The sequence below is a fragment of the Anomaloglossus baeobatrachus genome, chromosome 6 (assembly GCF_048569485.1).
Source record: "Anomaloglossus baeobatrachus isolate aAnoBae1 chromosome 6, aAnoBae1.hap1, whole genome shotgun sequence".
NCBI classification, from domain to species: Eukaryota; Metazoa; Chordata; class Amphibia; order Anura; family Aromobatidae; genus Anomaloglossus; species Anomaloglossus baeobatrachus.
The window spans coordinates 76,180,881-76,201,440 of record NC_134358.1 but is presented as its reverse complement, the minus strand read 5'-3'; the positions used below and the strand labels follow the sequence as shown (position 1 = coordinate 76,201,440).

The window sequence follows — 20,560 nt, the reverse complement described above, 5'->3', positions numbered from 1 at the left end:
GGGATGGGGATTTCAAGTCCTATCGCCCACCACCCATTTTCCTGGAGCACAGTGACACATATGATCCAGGGTTGGGATTGCAGCCAAGCCCCACAGCGAAGATCCGCGCCACCTGAATACAGGACAGGACACTTAACAAAGACACTGGGGTCCCCAAGCCACGGGGATCCACAACCAAGTGCAAGGAAGGGAGGTCTCACACTCCACAGACACCTGTGATTGCTTCTGATTTACCTGTGACCGGCTGAGGCCCTTCGCAGCAGAGACCGGGGCCTCTTAAGAACTGTGAGTAAAAAAACTTTGAACTGCAGCCCCCTGTGTTGTCCCTGTCTTTGCCGTTGCCGTCACCCCACGCGTCGGTGCTCCCGTGGACTACTGCCCTCGTCATCCACCCAGGACCTGCTCGGCCTGTGGGGAGCGACACCATCCCGGCTACCATAACACCTGCCCCAGTGAGGAATTCTGCTGCAGCTACTTCCTGGCCGCATACCACAGGTGGCGTCACGACAAACTTTCCCAACCACCCTGCTTTCCCTTCATTTGTTGTACGCCTTGGGGCAACGGAAGCGGGCAAGGCCACCCGTGACATCGCCTGACCCAACCTGCGACTGCTCGACAACGAGTAGGTTGACCACCTTCCCCGTGGGGTGCTACATTAGCGCCTACAGAGTGCTGCTATATCCCTTGGTTTGTATTTTGTGTAGTTTTAGCAGATAGCACCTGTTCACACTTGCTATATTTGGAGATGCAGCTTTTTGTGGGTTTTTTTTTAAGAACTAATGGGTAATAAGTGGAGCTCACCGAGCAAAAAAGAAATGTTGGGAAGCCGAACCCCACACCCTCTTGCTGCCAGAATTGGGAAGGGTGGCTGTACATCCATGTGGCCCTATCCAGTGAGTCTACTGGAGTTATGGAGGCAACATTGGAAGAGGCTCCAGTGTCCTCCATGTAACATGAACTAAATCAAAGGCGAAGTCAAAAGTAAGAATCGGTGTGACTGCACTTCCTGTTCCAACAAATTTGCAAAAAGGCAGAATAAGCAAATTATTATTTTCTTGAAATAAGACAGCTGAACTTTCAATTTGTGGTCTTATGTGGTCTTACCCTTATATGTGTAGACAATGCAATCCATGTTTCCAGCAGAATGAGGATGGTCATTTCTGTCCCCTATTAGGATTGTTAAGGTATTGGTTGAAGTCATGGGAGGACGTCCACTATCAGTGATTAAGATTGTTAAGTAATAAACTTTTTGCAATTCTCTGTCAAAACTGTGCAGAGCAGTGATCATGGCGCTCCCATTGTGGAAGTCTTTTAAACTGAAGTCATTGGTGTCTTGAGGATCAGTCAATAAGTAGAAGGCAAAAGGAGAACCATTTTCCATTGTGTCATTGTCTGCAGCATATAAAAGTGTTGATGTTTTATTTATTTGCACGACATGCGGATACTCTGTATTTTCCCAAATCATGGGACTATATTGGGCTTCAAATCCAGGAGCATTGTCATTGAGATCTTGAAGGCTTAAGAATATGGTTGTACTTCCTGTAAGCGCTGGTTCTCCCATGTCGGTAGCCAATACCACCAGCCGGTGATGGGGAGATGTTTCCCTATCTAATGGTTTAGAGACTACAATGTATCCATCACCAACTAGAGAAAACTGGCAGCCAGGATCTGAAGAATTCAGAATACGGTAGGAAAACATGCCATTCAATCCTGAATCTAGATCCAAGGCTGATATCTGAGCCACTGTTGTGCCAACCGGAACATCTTCGGGCAATGGGGCAATGTCATAAAACTGTGGGTAGAACAAAGGGGCATGGTCATTTGAGTCTTCGACATGAATAATACAGGAGGCAACATTAAAGAAGTCCATATCCTCTACTTTTATGGTCAGATTAAAGGATCTCTCATGGGGTTTTTCATAGTCCATTCTCTTCCTAAGACGAATGATACCCCGTTTATGGATTTTATCTGTCTCTATAAAGAATTTGCGGTCATCATCTCCTCCAATAATACTGAACACCATCATTGCATTTTCTCCTTCATCGTTGTCCCAGGCTTGTAGAACAGTCACTTCACTGTTTATACCAGAGCTTTCAGGAACCAAGGCCGTGTAAATTTTCTGTGTGAACACTGGAGCATGGTCATTCACATCTGATACTAGGATGGTGGCAGTGCCAGTCCCGGTTAGACCTCCTCCATCCTTTGCTTCTATCACAATTAAATATCTATCCTCCTTCTCCCGATCCAAAGAACCCAGCACAGTATATATGGCGCCTGTGGATGGATGAATTGCAAATAAGTTTAGGTTTATTTCATTCTTGACATTTTGGACTATTCTGTACGTCAAAATGGCATTCTTTCCAGACTTTGGATCATCTAAGTCTAGTGCCGAAATCTCCATAACTGTAGTATCTGCTGGGGAGTTTTCTGGGATGTATCCCATGAAGCAGCCATCATACATGCAAAGGAACCTTGGTGGGTTGTCATTTACATCTTTAATATCAATAATAACGTCAGCAAAACCTGTCAGTCCTTCACCATTCTCATCTGTGGCAAGAACAAGGAGACACCAAGTAGAACGTTGTTCTCGGTCTAGAGTCTTATGTACAAAGATTTTTCCATTGAGTTGGTCAATGACAAATTCAATGTTGGCACCTTGCCCATGTAAACTGTATCGGAGATAACTTGAATCTGCGTCTTCATCAGGATCGATAGCTGAAACCTGCATAAAATTGATAAGAGACAATATAAACACAGTTTTGCAGATACAATTGAGTACAACGAGATCAATGGTTCCATTTCCTCCCTAAAACTTCTAATACTTTGGGAACGATTAACGAAGACTGGCATTGTTCATGCTAATCTTAATGAAGGGGAGTTTAGGAGTCAGATGCCCGGCAATCATTACTTAATGATTTAGGTGCATCTTATCACTGGCGGCACTGGTGTCCACCTCCATATTCTAGGCCAGGAATGTTACTCCAAAGAGGAACTGGAGTATATTTCTGGTGTATGTTACGCCACTAAATTAGGAGGTCATCACCACTCAACCATCCTGCCTAATTTGGCAAATCTGACCAGGAGTGGCATGAAGATGCCAAAAGTCACAAAACCTTTGCGGAACCTCAAGATGCGCAAGCATTTTGAGACTTTTTAAGGTGTTTTATACCAGAAATATGACAAAAACTTTGATGAATCGGAGCCAAATGCTTACCTGCAGTACAAGTATGGGGAGATCTGTCTGTTCCTCCAGAATGCTGTTCTGATATTCACTCTGTGTGAAGACAGGCGGCTCATCATTTAGGTTGATCACATTGATAACGACACAGGTATGATTCTCCCACTTTCCATCTGATGCCACCAGACTAAGCTCAAATTGTGTCTCCTGCTCATAGTCCAGTCTTTGGGTTATATATATTCTTCCAGTCTCTTGCTCCACATCAAATATTCCTTTGTCATTCCCGCAGGTGATTTGGTATCTTAGTTTGCCATTGGCACCTGAATAGAATAATACAACATTTTAACCAAAGATCTCCTCATAATCCACATGGCATAACAAAGGTTCTCATAATATTAAAGAATACTTATCACCTAAAGTGTGTTGTCCATGACCCTAGCATTGTAGATTCAGGAATTCCCCTCAGAGACATCCCACCCCACGGATCCCTCCTTATCTAACAATAATGACTCCGACACTATTTTTTGGGGATAATTTTGGCCATGGCAGCCATTTTATCGAACAAGCACATAACAGAAAAATACAAAAAACTAGATAAAGTCCTTGAAGCTACAAAACCTGGTGATTCATATTACCAAACCGTAAACCAACTTACTCCCTGCTGTTACCCACACAGGCTAGGGAGCACCAAAACTCAAAGTGTTATTTTTCTCCATTAAACAAACACACTTGGGGGCCCGACAATCTACACCGGGATCCCCCCAAAAATCATTAGGTAACCAACCATTATTTGCTAATGAGGGGATCCATACCCAGTTGGATCCACCAGACAAATTTAAACAACTTCTACGACCCACCAAAAACTGCCTAAGCTCACTATGACCCGATAAACCTTCCCCACCCCTGAAAACCCACTCGTAAATAATTTTTCTCCTAGGGAGGATGGATGGGACTATCACACTGTCCCAAAAGAGTGGGAATGGTGATGCTCCACCCCAACTTCGTCCTTTTAATATGCTGTAAGTGGTCTACAAGAGATAATTTCCTCCCCTCCAATCTTGGTCGTGCTGGTCTCCACCTGGGGGGTAATGCGTTTGCCTGTTTGGAGACCTGAGTGTGGCTGGGATATGGTGCCAGAGGTTGGCTTTCACGGTCAGTTGCAGACGGCATGTGGAGAGGGTAATAGTTACAATAGTCACAGATTTCCTCATTGAATGTCTTGGGTGGAGGAGGAAGAGATCACCCAATAAGTGTAAATGTGGATCTTAGAAGGGATGCCACCTGAAGTAGAGACTACTTAATCCCAGGAAAAGCATAGCTGGGCTGTATCAGTCAAGAGGCCTGTGTCATGGTGGACGGTGAGGAGATTGTCACCGAGATTGTGAAGAATCTAGATGGTGAAAAGTTGCCACCAAGATTGTGAGGCCTGTTGTATGAGTGTGTTAATAAATATGGTAAAAACATGTGCCAGAAGGGCTGCAAACAGAAGCGTCTGTCAGGGAGAGAGTGAGAAAGTAACCGAGAAGTGAAAGAACGCAAGAGCTTATACTGTTATGCTGTGGCCATGAGATGGACTGAGATTTGAAGGGGAATTGAAGAGACTAAAATTTGTTAACTGCTGCTGTAACATTTAGGGCTTGTTCAGACAAGAATATTATGCAGATGTCCACGTAAAAATTGGACTGCAATAAGATCAATGTAATTCAATAGGCCGGATCAGATGACCGTTTTTTTCACATGGACAGAGTATGCACTGTTCTCTTCCATGTCTCAGATGACACTATGAGTGCATGAAAAAAAAAAATCCATATTACGTTTGATTTTTACAGATTTATTGCATTTATTCCCCTAGGAAACTGTTTTTGATCATGTACATTTTAAAATGTTCATGTATAAACACAGATGCCACAAGAACGTCACGTGGATGTCAAATACAGACACCTGCATGACAATACGGATGAAAATCAGACTATTTTTCATATGATTGTTTGACCACAGCCTAAAGCCTGCTTTACACGGGTCGACCGATCGTGCGATTTCACGATCGATCGTACCCGCCCCCGTCATTTGTGCGTCGTGGGCAAATCGTTGCCCGTGGCGCACAAAGTCGGTAACCCCCCCCGTCACACATACTTACCTCCCGGGCGACGTCGCTGTGGGCGGGGAACATCCTCTTCCTGAAGGGAGAGGGACGTTCAGCGTCACAGCGACGTCACCCAGCCGCCGGCCAATAGAAGCGGAGGGGCGGAGATGAGCGAGGCGTAAACATCCCGCCCACCTCCTTCCTTCTGCATTGCCAGCGGGAGCCGTGTGATGCAGGTAAGATGTGTTCATTGTTCCCGGGGTGTCACACACTGCGATGTGTGCTACCCCGGGTACGATGAACAATCAGCGCCATTGAAAATAAACGATATTATGGAACTGAGTAACACGTACACGACTCACGATTTGTGAGCGATACTGCGTTGCTCAGAGGTGTTACACGAGACGACATCGTGTACGATGCCGGATGTGCGTCATGAAATCCGTGACCCCGACGATGCATCGCAAGATAGTTTGTCTCGTGTAAAGCCCGCTTTAGGCCCCTCTCACACGTCAGTGATTCTGGTACGGATGTTGAAGTTTTTATACATACCAGACTCACGGACATAGGTAGAGCCATTAAAATCAATGGGACTGCGCACACATTAGTGATTTCTCACTGACTGTGTTTTTGTGTGGCGCACATGTGTGTCCGTGTGTTCCCAACAGTGACAAGTCCGTTCTTCTTCGGCATCACTGATGTCCCACGATGAAAAACGTACCAGAAAAAACATGTACATTTAAAATAAAAAGCTTTTTAAACTCACCCGTCTCCAGTGATGCTATCTTCAGCCACTGCTGTCTCTGCTTCCAGGCCGGCTAATTATGCCCATGCATATTCACTGCACAGCCGACTCGGAAGTAGCAGCAGTTTGGAGACAGCAACAGCCGGACACAGCATCGCGGCAGACTTCAGCACCACGGACAGCAGCGGCGTGGACAGGTATAAGTGCTTGATCTCTGTGTATTATCACTATTAGCACATGGAGATCACATGTGTGCCAAAATTATGGGACATACTCACTTTTATCAAGTCAGTGAAAACGTGTGTTTTTCACTGACGTGTGAAGAGGGTCTTAAAGGAAATCTGTTAGTAGGATCACCCCTCCTGAGCCATCTATATGGGCATGTAGGTCATTCAAGTTGAATAAAATGACACCTTGATGTCTGTGATTCTATGTCTTATTAGAGAGAAATCCATGTTTTTCTTACATGTAAATTACCTGTTCCTGGCTATGGCTGGACAATGATCTGCATGAGAATCTGCCTCCAGAGTTGGAAAAGACAGAACATAACCACAGCAAGTTGTTTTGACATTGCAGTGCATATCTTTATTTTTTTAAAGTTTATTGAGCGCTTTTTCAGGTTGATTCCTGACAGAATCCCCTGTAAGACATCATATACACATACCCTGAGTGCTGCAGATTTCCCCTTATCAAACCTTTTCCTTCTCTAGACAGACAGTTTTTGGTGAGTGAAGACTAGAAGAGGACATATTCACCGTAGGTGAGTACACAGAAGCTTTATTTTAATTTTACACGATGTTGATTGCTTAAAGAAAAAAAAAAAAGAGTTGGACAATCTCTTTAATCATTGCATAATAACTTTAGGGATTTTTGCAATTGTTCTAATTGGCTGTTTGGTTGTCTATAGATGTTACAATAGCAGTTCATTCTGTATGCATCCAGCAATGTTACTTTCTCGATGATATAGCAATTACTATGTGGATGACATTACTGACACTTCTGTATTGGCACTTATGTATTGTATTGCAAAGGCAGACATCCATTAATAGATATGAACTTAAAAAGGGTTGTGCACTATTAGGACAACCCCTTCTAATTCCACATGTTTTCCCCAGGTAAAATAGTAAAGACTATATTTGCCTCCTGTGTCGGTGCCACTGCAACGGTGTCCGGGCTTATGGTGCCGAGTTCACGTGGGGTTGTGATGGCACGTGAGCCCCACATCTAATCAGCACCGACTTCCTACTTCCTGCCTTCGGACCAAATGAACAATCAACAGGAAGTGAGGGCAGCCGCAGTGGTCACTTCCTGTTGATTAACTCATTTAGCCAGAAGGCAGGGAGTAGGAAGTCAGCACTGATTGGGCGTAGGGCTTGCGTGACATCACAACCTCACACCACTGTAATCTCAGACACCGCTGGAAGGGTGCAAGTATGGTAGGCGAGTATAGGCTTTATTAGTTTCCCTGGGGGGAAACATTGAATAAGAAGGGGTTTGCATTAATAGTGCACAACCCGTTTAAATGAACCTAAAAGGCTTTGTCTAGAGGATGTATTATTGAAAGCATGGTTAAGGGTGATTAGGGTTGGTCAAAGTATTGATAATTGTCACGATAGTACTGAAGTGACTAGGATTCGGAGATCCTAAACTGGCCCTCAGGCTAGGGGAGCCTCTAACTGTCTCTTATCACAGAGGTACACATGATGGTGGCGAGATCTGGACCCCCAGCTTAACCCTAACTTCTGACAAGCCCTGGTCTTATATCCCCACCACAGGAGGGGGCTGGGACTGGAGTGATAAATCCCCACACAAATAGACAGACAGGGAGGAACTAAAGCTAACGCACTGCAGTCACTCCTGGAGGTAAAGACAATATGTGCAGGGGGGGGAATAAAGAAAAGGAAGGAAATACACAATGAGAAGAGTATCTCCACACCATGATAATATACAGCAGTTCTTCAGAAGCTGAATCACCATGCACCAAGACCGGTATTGCTTTTGCTATATTTGTCATGGAGGAACAGGATCCACCATCTTTTAAAGAGCGGAGGCGGGTGTGATAGGTCTTCAGTAACCTGTGACTCCAGCAGCAACTCACAGGCTAACAGGAATTAACTCCTGCCAGACTGACCACCAGCGAGTACAAAACTGGTCGACGTCCGGCTCTCACTAATCAACACAGAGGTACCAGATGGCAAGTCAGACTCTGCAGTGTGAACAGAGTTCAAAGTCGCCATGATATCTGGTGCATATAGAGCAGCACACTGCATGACACTATTTTTATTTAGACATGTTTTGTCTATGAGAATCATTAATTTTGTGACAAAAATACCCCATTAAAAACAAATAAGGCAAATTAAAATAATAAAGATTTTACCTTCATCTTCATCAACAGCACTTACAGTCATGACAACATAACCCATATCCTTATCTTCTTGCACACTGGTCTCATATCTCTGCTGTGGGAACATTGGAGCATTGTCATTGACATCACTTACAAATATTCTCACATAGGCCGTATCTAAGGAGAAGACAGATCACAAGTCATTTTCACATTTAGGCTTTACCCCAATGCGATCATCTTATCTAGGATGTGATGTTCCTTGTTATGTGAGTTTTTTGCTGCAATTTTTCTGCAAGGGCTTCTTCACACGCCACTGATTTTTTTCGTACACAAAAAAACGGTCCGAATTTCATCAGTGCTCTTGAGCAGAGTTTGGTCCTTGTCAGTTTTTACCATCAGAATTTGATTAGTTTTTCTCAGATGAAAAAATAAATGATGGAGGTTTCTCCAGCTTCAAGCATCCAACAGTTCGTGAAGTGATATATGGATGGGATTTGATTTTTTCATGGACCTATAGCCTTGCATTGGCGAGTTTGATCTCAGACTCAGATGAAACTCGAACATGTCTCTGTCCTTTTGTGCAGACCACTCGGTCCAACAAAGAAATTGGACATGAAAATATCCCCATAGGGCCATAGACAATCATAGGTGAGAAAAACACGAATGTAATTTCTACAAGAAAAAATGATCTCTGAATAAGCTCTAAGGACATGTACACATGGTGCCTATGAAACCCTTGTGAAACAGCCAAAGTTTCCGAAGTGAAAACTTCTGTGGCTAAAGGGGGTGTTACACGCAGCGATATCGCTAGTGATATCGCTGGTGAAAGCACTCGCCCCTGTCGTTTGTGCGTCACGGGCAAATCGCTGCCCATGGTGCACAAAATCGTTAGGAGCCGTCACACGGACTTACCTGCCTAGCGACGTCGCTGTTGCCAGCGAACCGCCTCCTTTCTAAGGGGGCGGTTTGAGCGGCATCACAGCGATGTCACACGGCAGCTGTCCAATAGAAGCAGAGGGGCGGAGATGAGCGGCCGTGACATCCCGCCCACCTCCTTCCTTCCTCATTGCCAGCGGCCGCAGGTAAGCTGTAGTTCGTCGTTCCGGAGGTGTCACACGTAGCGATGTGTGCTGCCTCGCGAATGACGAACAACCTGCGACCTCAACAATCAACGATTTTATGAAAATTAATGACGTGTCAACGATCAACGATAAGTTGAGTATTTTTGATAGTTAACGGCTGTTCGTTGGTGTCACACGAAACGACGTCGCTAACGATGCCGGATGTGCGTCATGGAATCCGTGACCCCGGCGATATATCGTTAGATACGTCGTTGCATGTAACAGGGCCTTAATCCACAACACAATCTGCTACAAAATCGTTCTTTGAGGATTTGTCATGGAATTTATGATAAAATCTATGATAGATTTTTTTTTTGTCCTAAGTGAATGTACCCTTGGGGCTTATTTACACCTAGCTTTTTGTACTTTTTTCTGTCCTTTTTTTATTATACATGTACACTGCATAGGACGTTGGGGATCCCCACACATTGGACAGTACACAACAACAAGAATACCCTGTCTTTCCAGATACAGGACATCACTATTAATAAGTGGATGTTGCCAGAACCTCCCTTTTGTTGTATAGACATTGTTTTTTGCATACTCTCTATTTATAGATACTTAAAACAAGTTCCTGTCATTCCAGTACCTTGTACATATACCACTCAATTAGATAATGTTTCTTTGTTCCGCAATAATATACTAAATGTTACTTTCTGGGCTAGTGCAGCTTGTCATTGTACACTGTGCCCAGGGTTGGACTGGCCTAATAAAGAACCGGAGGTTCCTCCGGTGGGCCCAGGCACAGTCATCTGCTGGCAGGGCCACCATCAGGCATTACTGCCCTTACTGATGGAGCCTGGTGAAGAGGGGTCTGGGCCCGGCCGAAGTACTTACTTTGCTTTATTAAACCCCGTGTCGGGCCCAACTCCACAGCAACGCTACCACAAGGCTAATTTGCATGTGATGCACTTCCCATGCAAATTAGCCATGTGGTTGGCCCAGGGTCAATGGAGCAGAGCAGGGCATGTCATTCTACAGCCCAGTGTGCAGCAGTCTGATGAAGTCATCAAGCTGCGACATCATCACACTGCTGCAGGCAATGTAAAGCCGCAGCGGGAAAGGTAAGCGCTTCATGAGCTGAAAACAGGGCCAGCAGTCCAAGTATAAAAGTTAGGTCAGGGACCATGGATGAGAACCCCCAATCCAGCGGTAGAAGAAAAAATACCCTGGAGAGGGGCTTTAAGAAGTATATTACCTTGTATTATACCCTGATATTAGCAGGTTTTACCACACAATTGGTGGTCTTATATTTAATTCTATGTAACCAGATAGTGGGCCCCAAGAATGATTTTCTCTAGTGGGCCCAGGGTGCTCCAGTCCGACGCTGACTGTGTATATATGTGTATGCAGTTGTCTGCTGTACAACTTTTAGCGCGGCAGGACCTTACTCGTTTGCATATTCCTTACTCATTGGAAATTACAATTGTTAGAAAGATCGTCTGTCCTAACCTGTGTTGGGCTGTCCTTGTGCTCCAGGCCGAGCTGACCCCGTGCCATCCTGAGACTGAACCTCAATCACATAGGAAGCTTGTTTCTCCCGGTCATACAAAGTTGCTGTGTATATCACTCCTGTCTCAGGGTTTATTGTGAAATGTTTGTAGTCTTCATTGACATCTTTCAGTATCACGTATTGTACCTGTACATAACAAAAGAAAAATTAAAGGGGTATTTCCAATTCAGACATTTATGGCTTATCCACGTGATATGCCATAAATGTCTGATGGATGTGAGTTCCACCTATTTCATGAATGACTATACTTGTTTGCCAATTTTTGAAACTCCATGTGGGGCCTCCGTCTCAAGATATTTGTAGGCCCAACATCTATAATACATACATACATAATACATGCTATATCCTCTGCATACTTCTTAAAGGGAACCTGTCACCAGATTTGTCCCTTATGAGCTGCGACCACTACCAGTAAGCTTTTATATATAGCATTCTAGAATACTGTATATAAGATCCAAGGCTGCTCTGTATAATGTAAAAAAATATCTTTCATTATACTCACCTGCCGGGCGGCCAAATACGATGGGCGTCACTGATCTCAGTCTGGCGCCTCCTCTCTTCTTGCGATCGCCGTCCTCTTTCTTAGCTCCATGTGCATGACGCCTCCAACGTCATCCACACGGTGTCCTCCATTGCGCTCCAGCGCATACGCAATTAGCTCTACCGTGCTGCAGGTGGAGCAAAGTATTGTCATGCGCAGGCGCAGTGAAAGGTCAAGGACCGCCTGCACATATATACTACAATTGTTTGATCTCTTTTCAGAAGGTTAGGGAGAGGAACACAATGGCGGACACTGTGTAGATGATGTAAGACATGTCATCCACAGCAGGGAAGGAGGACGGCGATTACAAGAAGATAGGAGACGCCAGATCGAGACCAGCAACGCCCATCCAACCAGACTGATCCGCAAGTGAATATAATAAAAGCTGTTATTTACCTTGTACAGAGTGGAATGGGCTCTTATATACAGTATCTAGAATGCGGTATATAGGGGCTCACTGGTGGTGGTCGCAGCTTATAGGGGCACATTCCTTTAAAAGGAATCTGTCACCAAGATATTGACACCAAATCTAAGTGCAGCATAATATATAAACAGAGATCCTGATTCCAGCGATGTGTCACTTTCTGAACTGCTTAGTGTACTTTTCATAAAATCACTGTTTTAGCAGTAGGAGATTATCATTAGAGGACTAGTAAACCTGCTTCCAGGTAGTCAACTATATTTATGAGCTTTGTATAACTCCGCTGCCACCACAACTGACTGACAGGTTTCTATGTCCACTGTGCATGAGCACAAAGCTGCCAATCACTGGTGTGGGGGGCTTTACAGAGCTCGGCTATCAGACAAAAAGGGAGATCTGTAGTGGATAAAACATTAATTTTATCAAAATGACAGAAAGCAGTCCAGTAAGTGACACATCACTGGAATCAGGGTTTCTGTCCCTATATTATGCTGCTCTTGGATGGAGCATTAAAACCTGGTGACAGAATCCTTATAAATAGCCAACATGTCAATATCCTTTCAACTAATTGATGGAAATACACCATGAACTTTTAGATGCCTTCTGATGTCTTCCTCATGATAAACAATTGGACAGAGCAGAATATAAGCAAGTAAGTATGGTGGAGTTAAGTTTTGGGGTCTGTTTGCATTAGGATTTTGATAATGGCCTACTGCGCACACTGGGAAATGCAAAGTACATCCGCTCTTTGCACCCAACAAAAGCCCAAACAATATGCTTTTTAACCCTGCAAAGCAGTTATATGGTATACTGAAAACAAAAAGGATGGAATAGTGTAGTACAGTGGTCCCTAACCTTTCTGACCTTGAGAGCCACATCTAGTTCGAGAGAGGGTCACAAGCCACATTCAGCTCTGAGAGAGGGTCGCAAACCACATCCAGTTCTGAGAGAGGGTCGCGAGCCACATCCAGCTCTGAGAGAGGGTTGCAAGCCACATCCAGCTCTGAGAGAGGGTCACGAGCCACATCCAGCTCTGAGAGAGGGTTGTGAGCCACATCCAGTTCTGAGAGAGGGTTGCGAGCCACATCCAGCTTTGAGAGTGAATCGCGAGCCACATCCAGCTCCGAGAGAGGGTTGCGAGCCACCTTCAGCTCTGAGAAAGGGTTGCGAGCCACATTCAGCTCTGAGAGAGGGTCGAGAGCCACATCCAGCTCTGAGAGAGGGTCGCGAGCCACATCCAGCTCTGAGAGAGGGTTGTGAGCCACATCCAGTTCTGAGAGAGGGTTGCGAGCCACATCCAGCTTTGAGAGTGAATCGCGAGCCACATCCAGCTCCGAGAGAGGGTTGCGAGCCACCTTCAGCTCTGAGAAAGGGTTGCGAGCCACATTCAGCTCTGAGAGAGGGTCGAGAGCCTCATTCAGCTCTGAGAGAGGGTCGAGAGCTCCATTCAGCTCTGAGAGAAGGTCGAAAGCCACATTTAGCTTCCGCCACTCACAGTAGTGACACACAATGTCCCCATTACCAGTATAATGACAGCCAAAGCCTTTCCACAGAAATCACCACACCAAGGCAGTAAAGCAATATCCGGGGGTTCATACCCCATTTAGATCTGCTCTTCTATCTGGGGCTACTCACAAATGTCACCATCAGAAAATGTTTGCAAGATCTGGTGCAAATCCACCTACTGTAGCTGGCAGATAGCCGAAAGCCACACATCATGGGCTCTCGAGCCACAGATTGGAGACCCCTGGTGTAGTAGAACATGCTTTTCTATAAGACAGTATAGATAAGGGAGAACCTCTATGCTTGGAACAACATATGTAATTGATCTCTGTGCACAATTCCCAACTGTTATTTGACCTTTTTGTTCTCTGTAAGTTTCAGTTAGTGATAGTACAAGAGAGGACCTTTCCGTGAAGTCCTGAGTCTTGATCAGTTGCTTTAACTTCTACTATCGATGAACCAATGTCTGTATCCTCTGGCAAAGTCACTTCATAAGTAGATGAGGTGAAGAACGGGACATTGTCATTGACATCTGTAAAGGACACAAAGGGAAGAAGTCTCTCTAGCAAGTTGGTAGCAGGTAAGTAAGCAGAAGCTAAGGCAACATGGTGAAAACGATCTCCTTACTGATATCCATGCTCTTGTATCGGGTCTATTGTCAGCACTGGTTTAATTTACAATAAATTGCATTGTGAATGGTGCCATTAAGCCTGCTTTACACTTTACGATATCACATACGATATCGTATGCGATCGTACCCGCCCCCATCGTATGTGCGGCACATTCAATTTGTTGACCGTGTCGCACAAACGATTATTTGCCGTCACACGTACTTACCCTTCCATACGACCTCGATGTGGGCGGCGAACATCCATTTCCTAGAGTGGGAGGGATGTTCGGCGTCACAGCGACGTCACGCGGCAGCCAGCCAATAGAAGCGGAGGGGCGGAGATGAGCGGGACGTAAACATCCCACCCACCTCCTTCCTTCCGCATTGCCGGTGGGAGCCGTGGGATGCAGGTAAGATGTGTTCACACACTGCGATGTGTGCTGCCTCGGGAACATTGAACAATCCGATATTCAATTTTAAGGAAATGAACGACGTGTATGCGATGAACAGTTTTACGTTCAATCGCGATACCGATACCGGATGTGCGTCATTTACGACGTGACCCCGCCGACACCTCGTCAGATTTGTTGTAGCGTATAAAGCCTGCTTTTCTCACACTGGTCATATCATCGTGAGAGTTTTATCTTATTGCTGAAATACCCTAAAAAATGTATAAAAGACCCCATCAGCTAATGATTTCCACCCGAAGCTGTCTATGTTGTACCGTTTTTAGTTAGGACTCATTATTGTATCCAAAACTAAGTCCATGTCTCATTGCTAGCTCAAACCTGCTGTGGCTAGTCCAACGATGCTTGATGTTTGCCATGATGTGGCTAGTCTAAGCATGCTTGAAATTATATGTATGGATGTGCCTTCCTGGAGGTGCTGGACTACCTGTGCAACCTGAATGGTCTGCAGGTGCTTTCTCGTGTCACCAGTAGTGACAAGGACACTAACTAAATGCTAAACTAGAGGAAAAAGTAATTACACTAGTCAACAGCAAAATTGGTTCAGACATGTAAACAGTTGGACTGAACTAATTTTGGGGTGCTGAAAATGAAAATGATGCTTAAATTTTGAAATTGGCTCTAGTTTTTATGATACAGGGGTGCGTCAATATTTCTCACAGCTTTTGATACAACGCTAGGCAAGGAATACATCATCAGCTTTGCATCATCAGTTTTGCACCATCCAACTGACTAATGGATTGCTTCATCAATATTGCATCATCTCCAAATGCCTAGTGAATTGAGTCATAAGTATTTCATCATCTCTAATGACCAATGGTAGATGCCAAAGAAAGAAAGATGTTGCAGTCCTAATTAAACATGCATCACACAACTCTATAAAAGGGGCATGTTCTCCCTCTATCAGTCACACAGCATTTTCAGCGGTCGACTGATATCATCGTTCAGCTATTCAGTGATGCCTCGGACTTGCATTAATAAAGCAGAAAACGTCTGCTATATCTTTGGTGAGGTGACTTTTGAGTCACAAATTTGAAACTTGACTTCTAGAAATTAAGAAAGCCTACAACCTGTATTTTGGTTGCAAAATAGGGGATCAGGACAAGGATCAGGATCAGTTCCTCTGTGATGACTTAAAGGTGGTTGCCCTGATGCTTGGTCTCCAGGTTGGTTACACAAAGTACTGTTGTTTCCTATGTGAATGTCACAGTCGAACAAGACAAGAACACTACAAGAAAAGAGACCAGCCCCTCAGAAAAGCACTGCAGCCGGGGACTAAAAATGTTCTTCATCCAGCACTTGTTGAACCACAGAAAATTTTGTTACCTCCATTGCATATCAAGTTGGGTCTCATGAAAAACTTCGTAAAGGCAATGGACAAAAATGCAGACGCATTCAAGTATCTCATTTGTAAATTTCCAAGGTTGAGAAAGGTAAAGGAAGGAGTCTTCATTGGTCCTCAGAGTCGTGTGCTTCCGAAGATGAGAAGTTTCACCGTTTACTGCGTGGCAAGGAAAAGGTTGCATGGTTAGCATTCCAGTTAGTGGTAACAAATTTCCTTGGAAACACCAAGTCAGGCAACTATAAAGAGCTGGTGGTAAAACTTCAGGCGTATCATAATCTTGGCTGTAACTTGTCATTAAAGATTCATCTCTTGCATTTGCATCTAGACTTCTTTGCACCAAACTGGGGAGCAGTGAGTGACGAGCACGGTGAGCGATTTCACCAAGAAATTGTGACTATGGAAAACATATCAGGGTAATTGGAACCCTTCGATGCTGCAGACTACTGTTGGACAATCACCAGAGATATAATCCAATGCTTGAATACAAGAGACAAGTAAAAAGGAGCCGAGTATCCAGTGACTAAGGACATATTTTGTATTGTGCAATAACATATATTAATAGTTAAAATTATAATTGTTCAAAGTGCTTAGACATGTGAATTATTTATATACTAGATTTAAATACAAATAAAATTTGTTTGACAATACATGTGCAGTTTTATATTTGGAGAAGTAATAACTACATGTTATAATTATTTATTAATTTATGTAACAGTAAGATGCAAACTCTTCGATTTCATGGAAACTAGAGCCAAATAACAGTTTTCCTAGTCATATTTGAATTCAGCACATCAAAATCATTAAGAAATGGTTAATTTGATTTCTGAACCAGACAAGTTTTGAAATGTTGTTGCCTAGTGTTATCTGTGGCCACCAACTGCAAAACCATTCCCATTTTGGGGGTGGTCTTGCTATTTTCTCACCAGTGTTCCTGCTGTCACTGTCATTTGCACCAAAGAAGGGGAAAATGGTTCACAATAACTAAGGGGTACTTTGCACGCTGCGACATCGCAAGCCAATGCTGCAATGTCGAGCGCGATAGTCCCCGCCCCCGTCACAGCAGCTATATCTTGTGATTGCTGGCGTAGCGAACATTATCGCTACGCCGACGTCACATGCAATCACCTGCCGTGCGATGTCGCTCTGGCCGGCGACCTGCCTCCTTCCTAAGGGGGCGGGTCATGCGGCGTCACAGCGACGTCACACGGCAGGCGGCCAATAGCAGCGGAGGGGCGGAGATGAGCAGGATGTAAACATCCCGCCCACCTCCTTCCTTCCGCATTGCAGCCGGGTCGCAGGTAGGAGATGTTCCTCGCTCTTGCGGCTTCACACACAGCGATGTGTGCTGCCGCAGGAACGAGGAACTACATCGTACCTGTCGCTGCACCGGCATTATGGAAATATCGGACCCTACACCGATGATACGATAACGGCGCTTTTGCGCGTTAATCGTATCAAAAAGGATTTGCACACTACAATATCGATTTGCGACGCCGGATATGCATCACTTTCGATTTGACCCCATCGACATCGCACCTGCGATGTCGTAGTGTGCAAAGCCTGCCTTAGGCTGGCTATCCCTGATTCATATCCCCAATGTGTAAGTTATTTGGGGTTATACTGTGATGTCCAAGTGCTCCCTTCATTTTTTCGAGCAGTGTATATGTTTTTAAGCTCTAAGCAAACTGAAGTACACTCATCATTACACCCTAGGCTGCTCACCAGTCACGTTGACATAAAAAGTTGTGAAAGAAGCTAGAGGAACAGTGGCCACGTTCTGAGCTCGGATCCTCAAGGTATAGAACTTGGTCCTTTCATAATCCAATGGTTCAGACACAAATATGGAGGCTGAACCAACCGCTTTGTTAGTCTTCAGGTAGAAGAAGATGGGATTATTGGTCTCTGGTACAAGGCCTTCCTCCATGTTGTATGTGACTTGAGGATCATCAAGCAGAGATGTAGCTTTCACGGTCTACAATAAAAACAGAGATTACTTGTACACTATCTATTCAAAATCTACGGTAGTTAGCTCATCTGAATTCAATAACATTAAAAAAAGTCAACAATGGTGATTTTATAATTTTGGAATGTGTATATATAATGTGTATGCAAAGAGATTGTTTAATTTTGTAAAAACCCATTTTCTAGTCCCAAATTAGTCAGTTTTTACATCTGTAAAGTTCAGATTGGAGAACCTCCCCCATTCTGGAGTATTGAACCTGTCCACAAGCTACCCATTTTTCCCTGAAAATAAGACCTACCCCGAAAATAAGCCCTAGCATGATTTTACAGGATTTTTGAAGTATGCCTGAAATATAAGACCTACTCCAAAAATAATCCCTACTTACAGTCAGGGTCAGAATCTAACTGTGCCCCCACTCTTTTAGGGAGCCCAACATTTGTATTCCAAGGTTAAGATTGTTTAAGGACCTTTAATGACTTCACAGTCATGTGACCAAAGGACTCTTAATTGCAGAAGTCTAAAATAACTGAACAGGACAGAGGCTGGTATGCAGGACTGGCATTTGGGAGAAGGAGAGTGAGCTGGCCAATTTCACAGTACCTCCAGCCTTTATATCCTGATGATAAGACTGCTTAAGGACCTTTGTGACATCATGTCATGTGACCAAAATTCTCTAATTGTAGGAGTATAAAGATGAAGAGGAGACAGGCATTTGTGTGTGCATAGATAGATAAATAGATAGATAATAAATAGATAGATACACACGTGTTACACACAGGGTTTGGAGACTTATGTTGATGTTCCAGAATGCGATATGACTATATTTGAATTATTGTTGTTTTTTTCGTTCAAGAATAAATGTGGATTGCAGCTCATAAAAAAATAAGACATCTCCTGAAAGTAAGCCTTAAGGGTACTTTACACACTGTAATATCAGTACCGATATCTCTAGCGAGCGTACCCGCCCCCGTTGGTTGTGCGTCACGGGCAAATCGCTACCCGTGGCACACAACATTGCTAACACCCGTCACACGGACTTACCTACCCTGCGACGTCGCTCTGGCCGGCGATCCGCTTCCTTTCTAAGGGGGCAGTTCGTGCGGCGTCACAGTGGCATCACTAAGCGGCCACCCAATAGCAGAGGACGGGTGGAGATGGGCGGCCGGAACATGCCGCCCACCTCCTTCCTTCCTCATTGCCGGTGGATTCAGGTAAGGAAATGTTCGTCGTTCCTGCGGTGTCACACACAGCAATGTGTGCTGCCGCAGGAACGACGAACAACATTGTACCTGCAGCAGCAACGATATTTGGAAAAGGAACGACGTGTCAACGAGCAACGATTTTCCACGTTTTTGCGCTCGTTGATCGTCGCTCCTTGGTGTCACACACTGCGATGTCGCTAACGACGCCGGATGTGCGTCACTAACGACGTGACCCCGACGATATATCGATAGCGATGTCGCAGCGTGTAAAGCACCCTTTAGCCCATCTTTCGGAGCAAAAAACATATAAGACCCTGTCTTATTTTCCGGTAGCACGGTATATAGACTTTATAAACTTTATTAGTCTAGTGGTGGCTCTATAGCGGAGTGGAATATTTATCCTGCAGATTCGGGGTTTAAGCAGTACACCCAGTGATCAGACTAATTTTATCAAGGGACGCTGTTAACAAAAAGGGATTGTGGTGTGTGTAGGTGAATGATGGCCACTAGTATATATAGAGCCTGTGTACTAGTACTGATGTGAATTTCAGATGTTTTACTACATACCGCAATTTTTGAATCACAAGTAATATTTTCAGGGGTGGACACCCAGTATCTTGCCTGTTCCCACCGAGGAGGCTGGTTGAGAACATTAGTGATGGTCACTGAAAGCTCCACACTTGAGCTTCGGTTACCTCCATCTTTGGCAATAATGTGTCGAGTGATACAAGAAATCTAGGCAAAATTAGAAGATGGAAAACCTTCTTAACATGGAAAAAAATCTTACATATTATTTACTTCAAATAAAATATGTTTAAATTGTGCACGTAGTAAGTGAATTGGAATACATGCTCTTTTGGTTGCACTCTCGAATACTTGAAGCTCCATCCCATTCAACTAAATAGGGATCAGCTGCTGTACCAGACACAGCCTATGGACAAGATTGGTGCTGTTAACGGAAGAAAAAGCAGACCCTTTTTCATAGTTACTTGGGATATTGGATGGTTGACATAAACCCATCCTTTGCTGGGGTTGATCTTGAAATATTCTGGCTGTTGCACTAAAATTGAGTATCTGATTGCAGCATTGACTCCTTGGTCATCATCTAGAGCAGCAATCCGAAGAAAACTTGTACCAACCGGTGTGTCTTCACAAAGAAAATCTAGAAAGGATAAGATAAAGGTAAGGTAAGGATGAGATCTTACTGGTATTCCTACATTATTAGCCATTATTGAGATGTGGGGCCCACTCACATTGGTAACGACTGTTCTCGAATTTGGGGTCATTGTCGTTCACATCAGCCACAAAAATTGTAATTTGGCAAATACCAATTAAGGGATGTTGAGCTTGATCTGTAGCGGTCACTGAGATGGTATAGTCCCCTTGCTTCTCTCGATCAAAGCTCTTAGCGGTAGTGATTATACCTACATTTACAAAAATGGTCAGATGACTACTCAAATTGTGGAACATTTATATTTTTTATTATATTAATTATAAGTTATGTGTAGCCTGCAGATCAGGATA

General features: G+C 44.2%; 1 protein-coding gene across 1 annotated transcript in view; it reads right to left on the bottom strand.

The window, feature by feature from the left end:
* LOC142243821 (neural-cadherin-like) overlaps nt 1-20,560 on the bottom strand; it is a 135,538-nt gene that overhangs the window by 47,004 nt on the left and 67,974 nt on the right. Inside the window, exons 11-19 of the mRNA XM_075316025.1 lie at nt 20,290-20,460; nt 20,026-20,198; nt 19,604-19,771; nt 17,594-17,843; nt 13,854-13,981; nt 10,924-11,110; nt 8,384-8,527; nt 3,215-3,498; nt 1,105-2,722 (exon numbers count right to left, since the gene is read on the bottom strand). Coding sequence (XP_075172140.1) covers nt 1,105-2,722; nt 3,215-3,498; nt 8,384-8,527; nt 10,924-11,110; nt 13,854-13,981; nt 17,594-17,843; nt 19,604-19,771; nt 20,026-20,198; nt 20,290-20,460 — 3,123 coding nt within the window. The remainder of the gene's footprint in view (nt 1-1,104; nt 2,723-3,214; nt 3,499-8,383; nt 8,528-10,923; nt 11,111-13,853; nt 13,982-17,593; nt 17,844-19,603; nt 19,772-20,025; nt 20,199-20,289; nt 20,461-20,560) is intronic.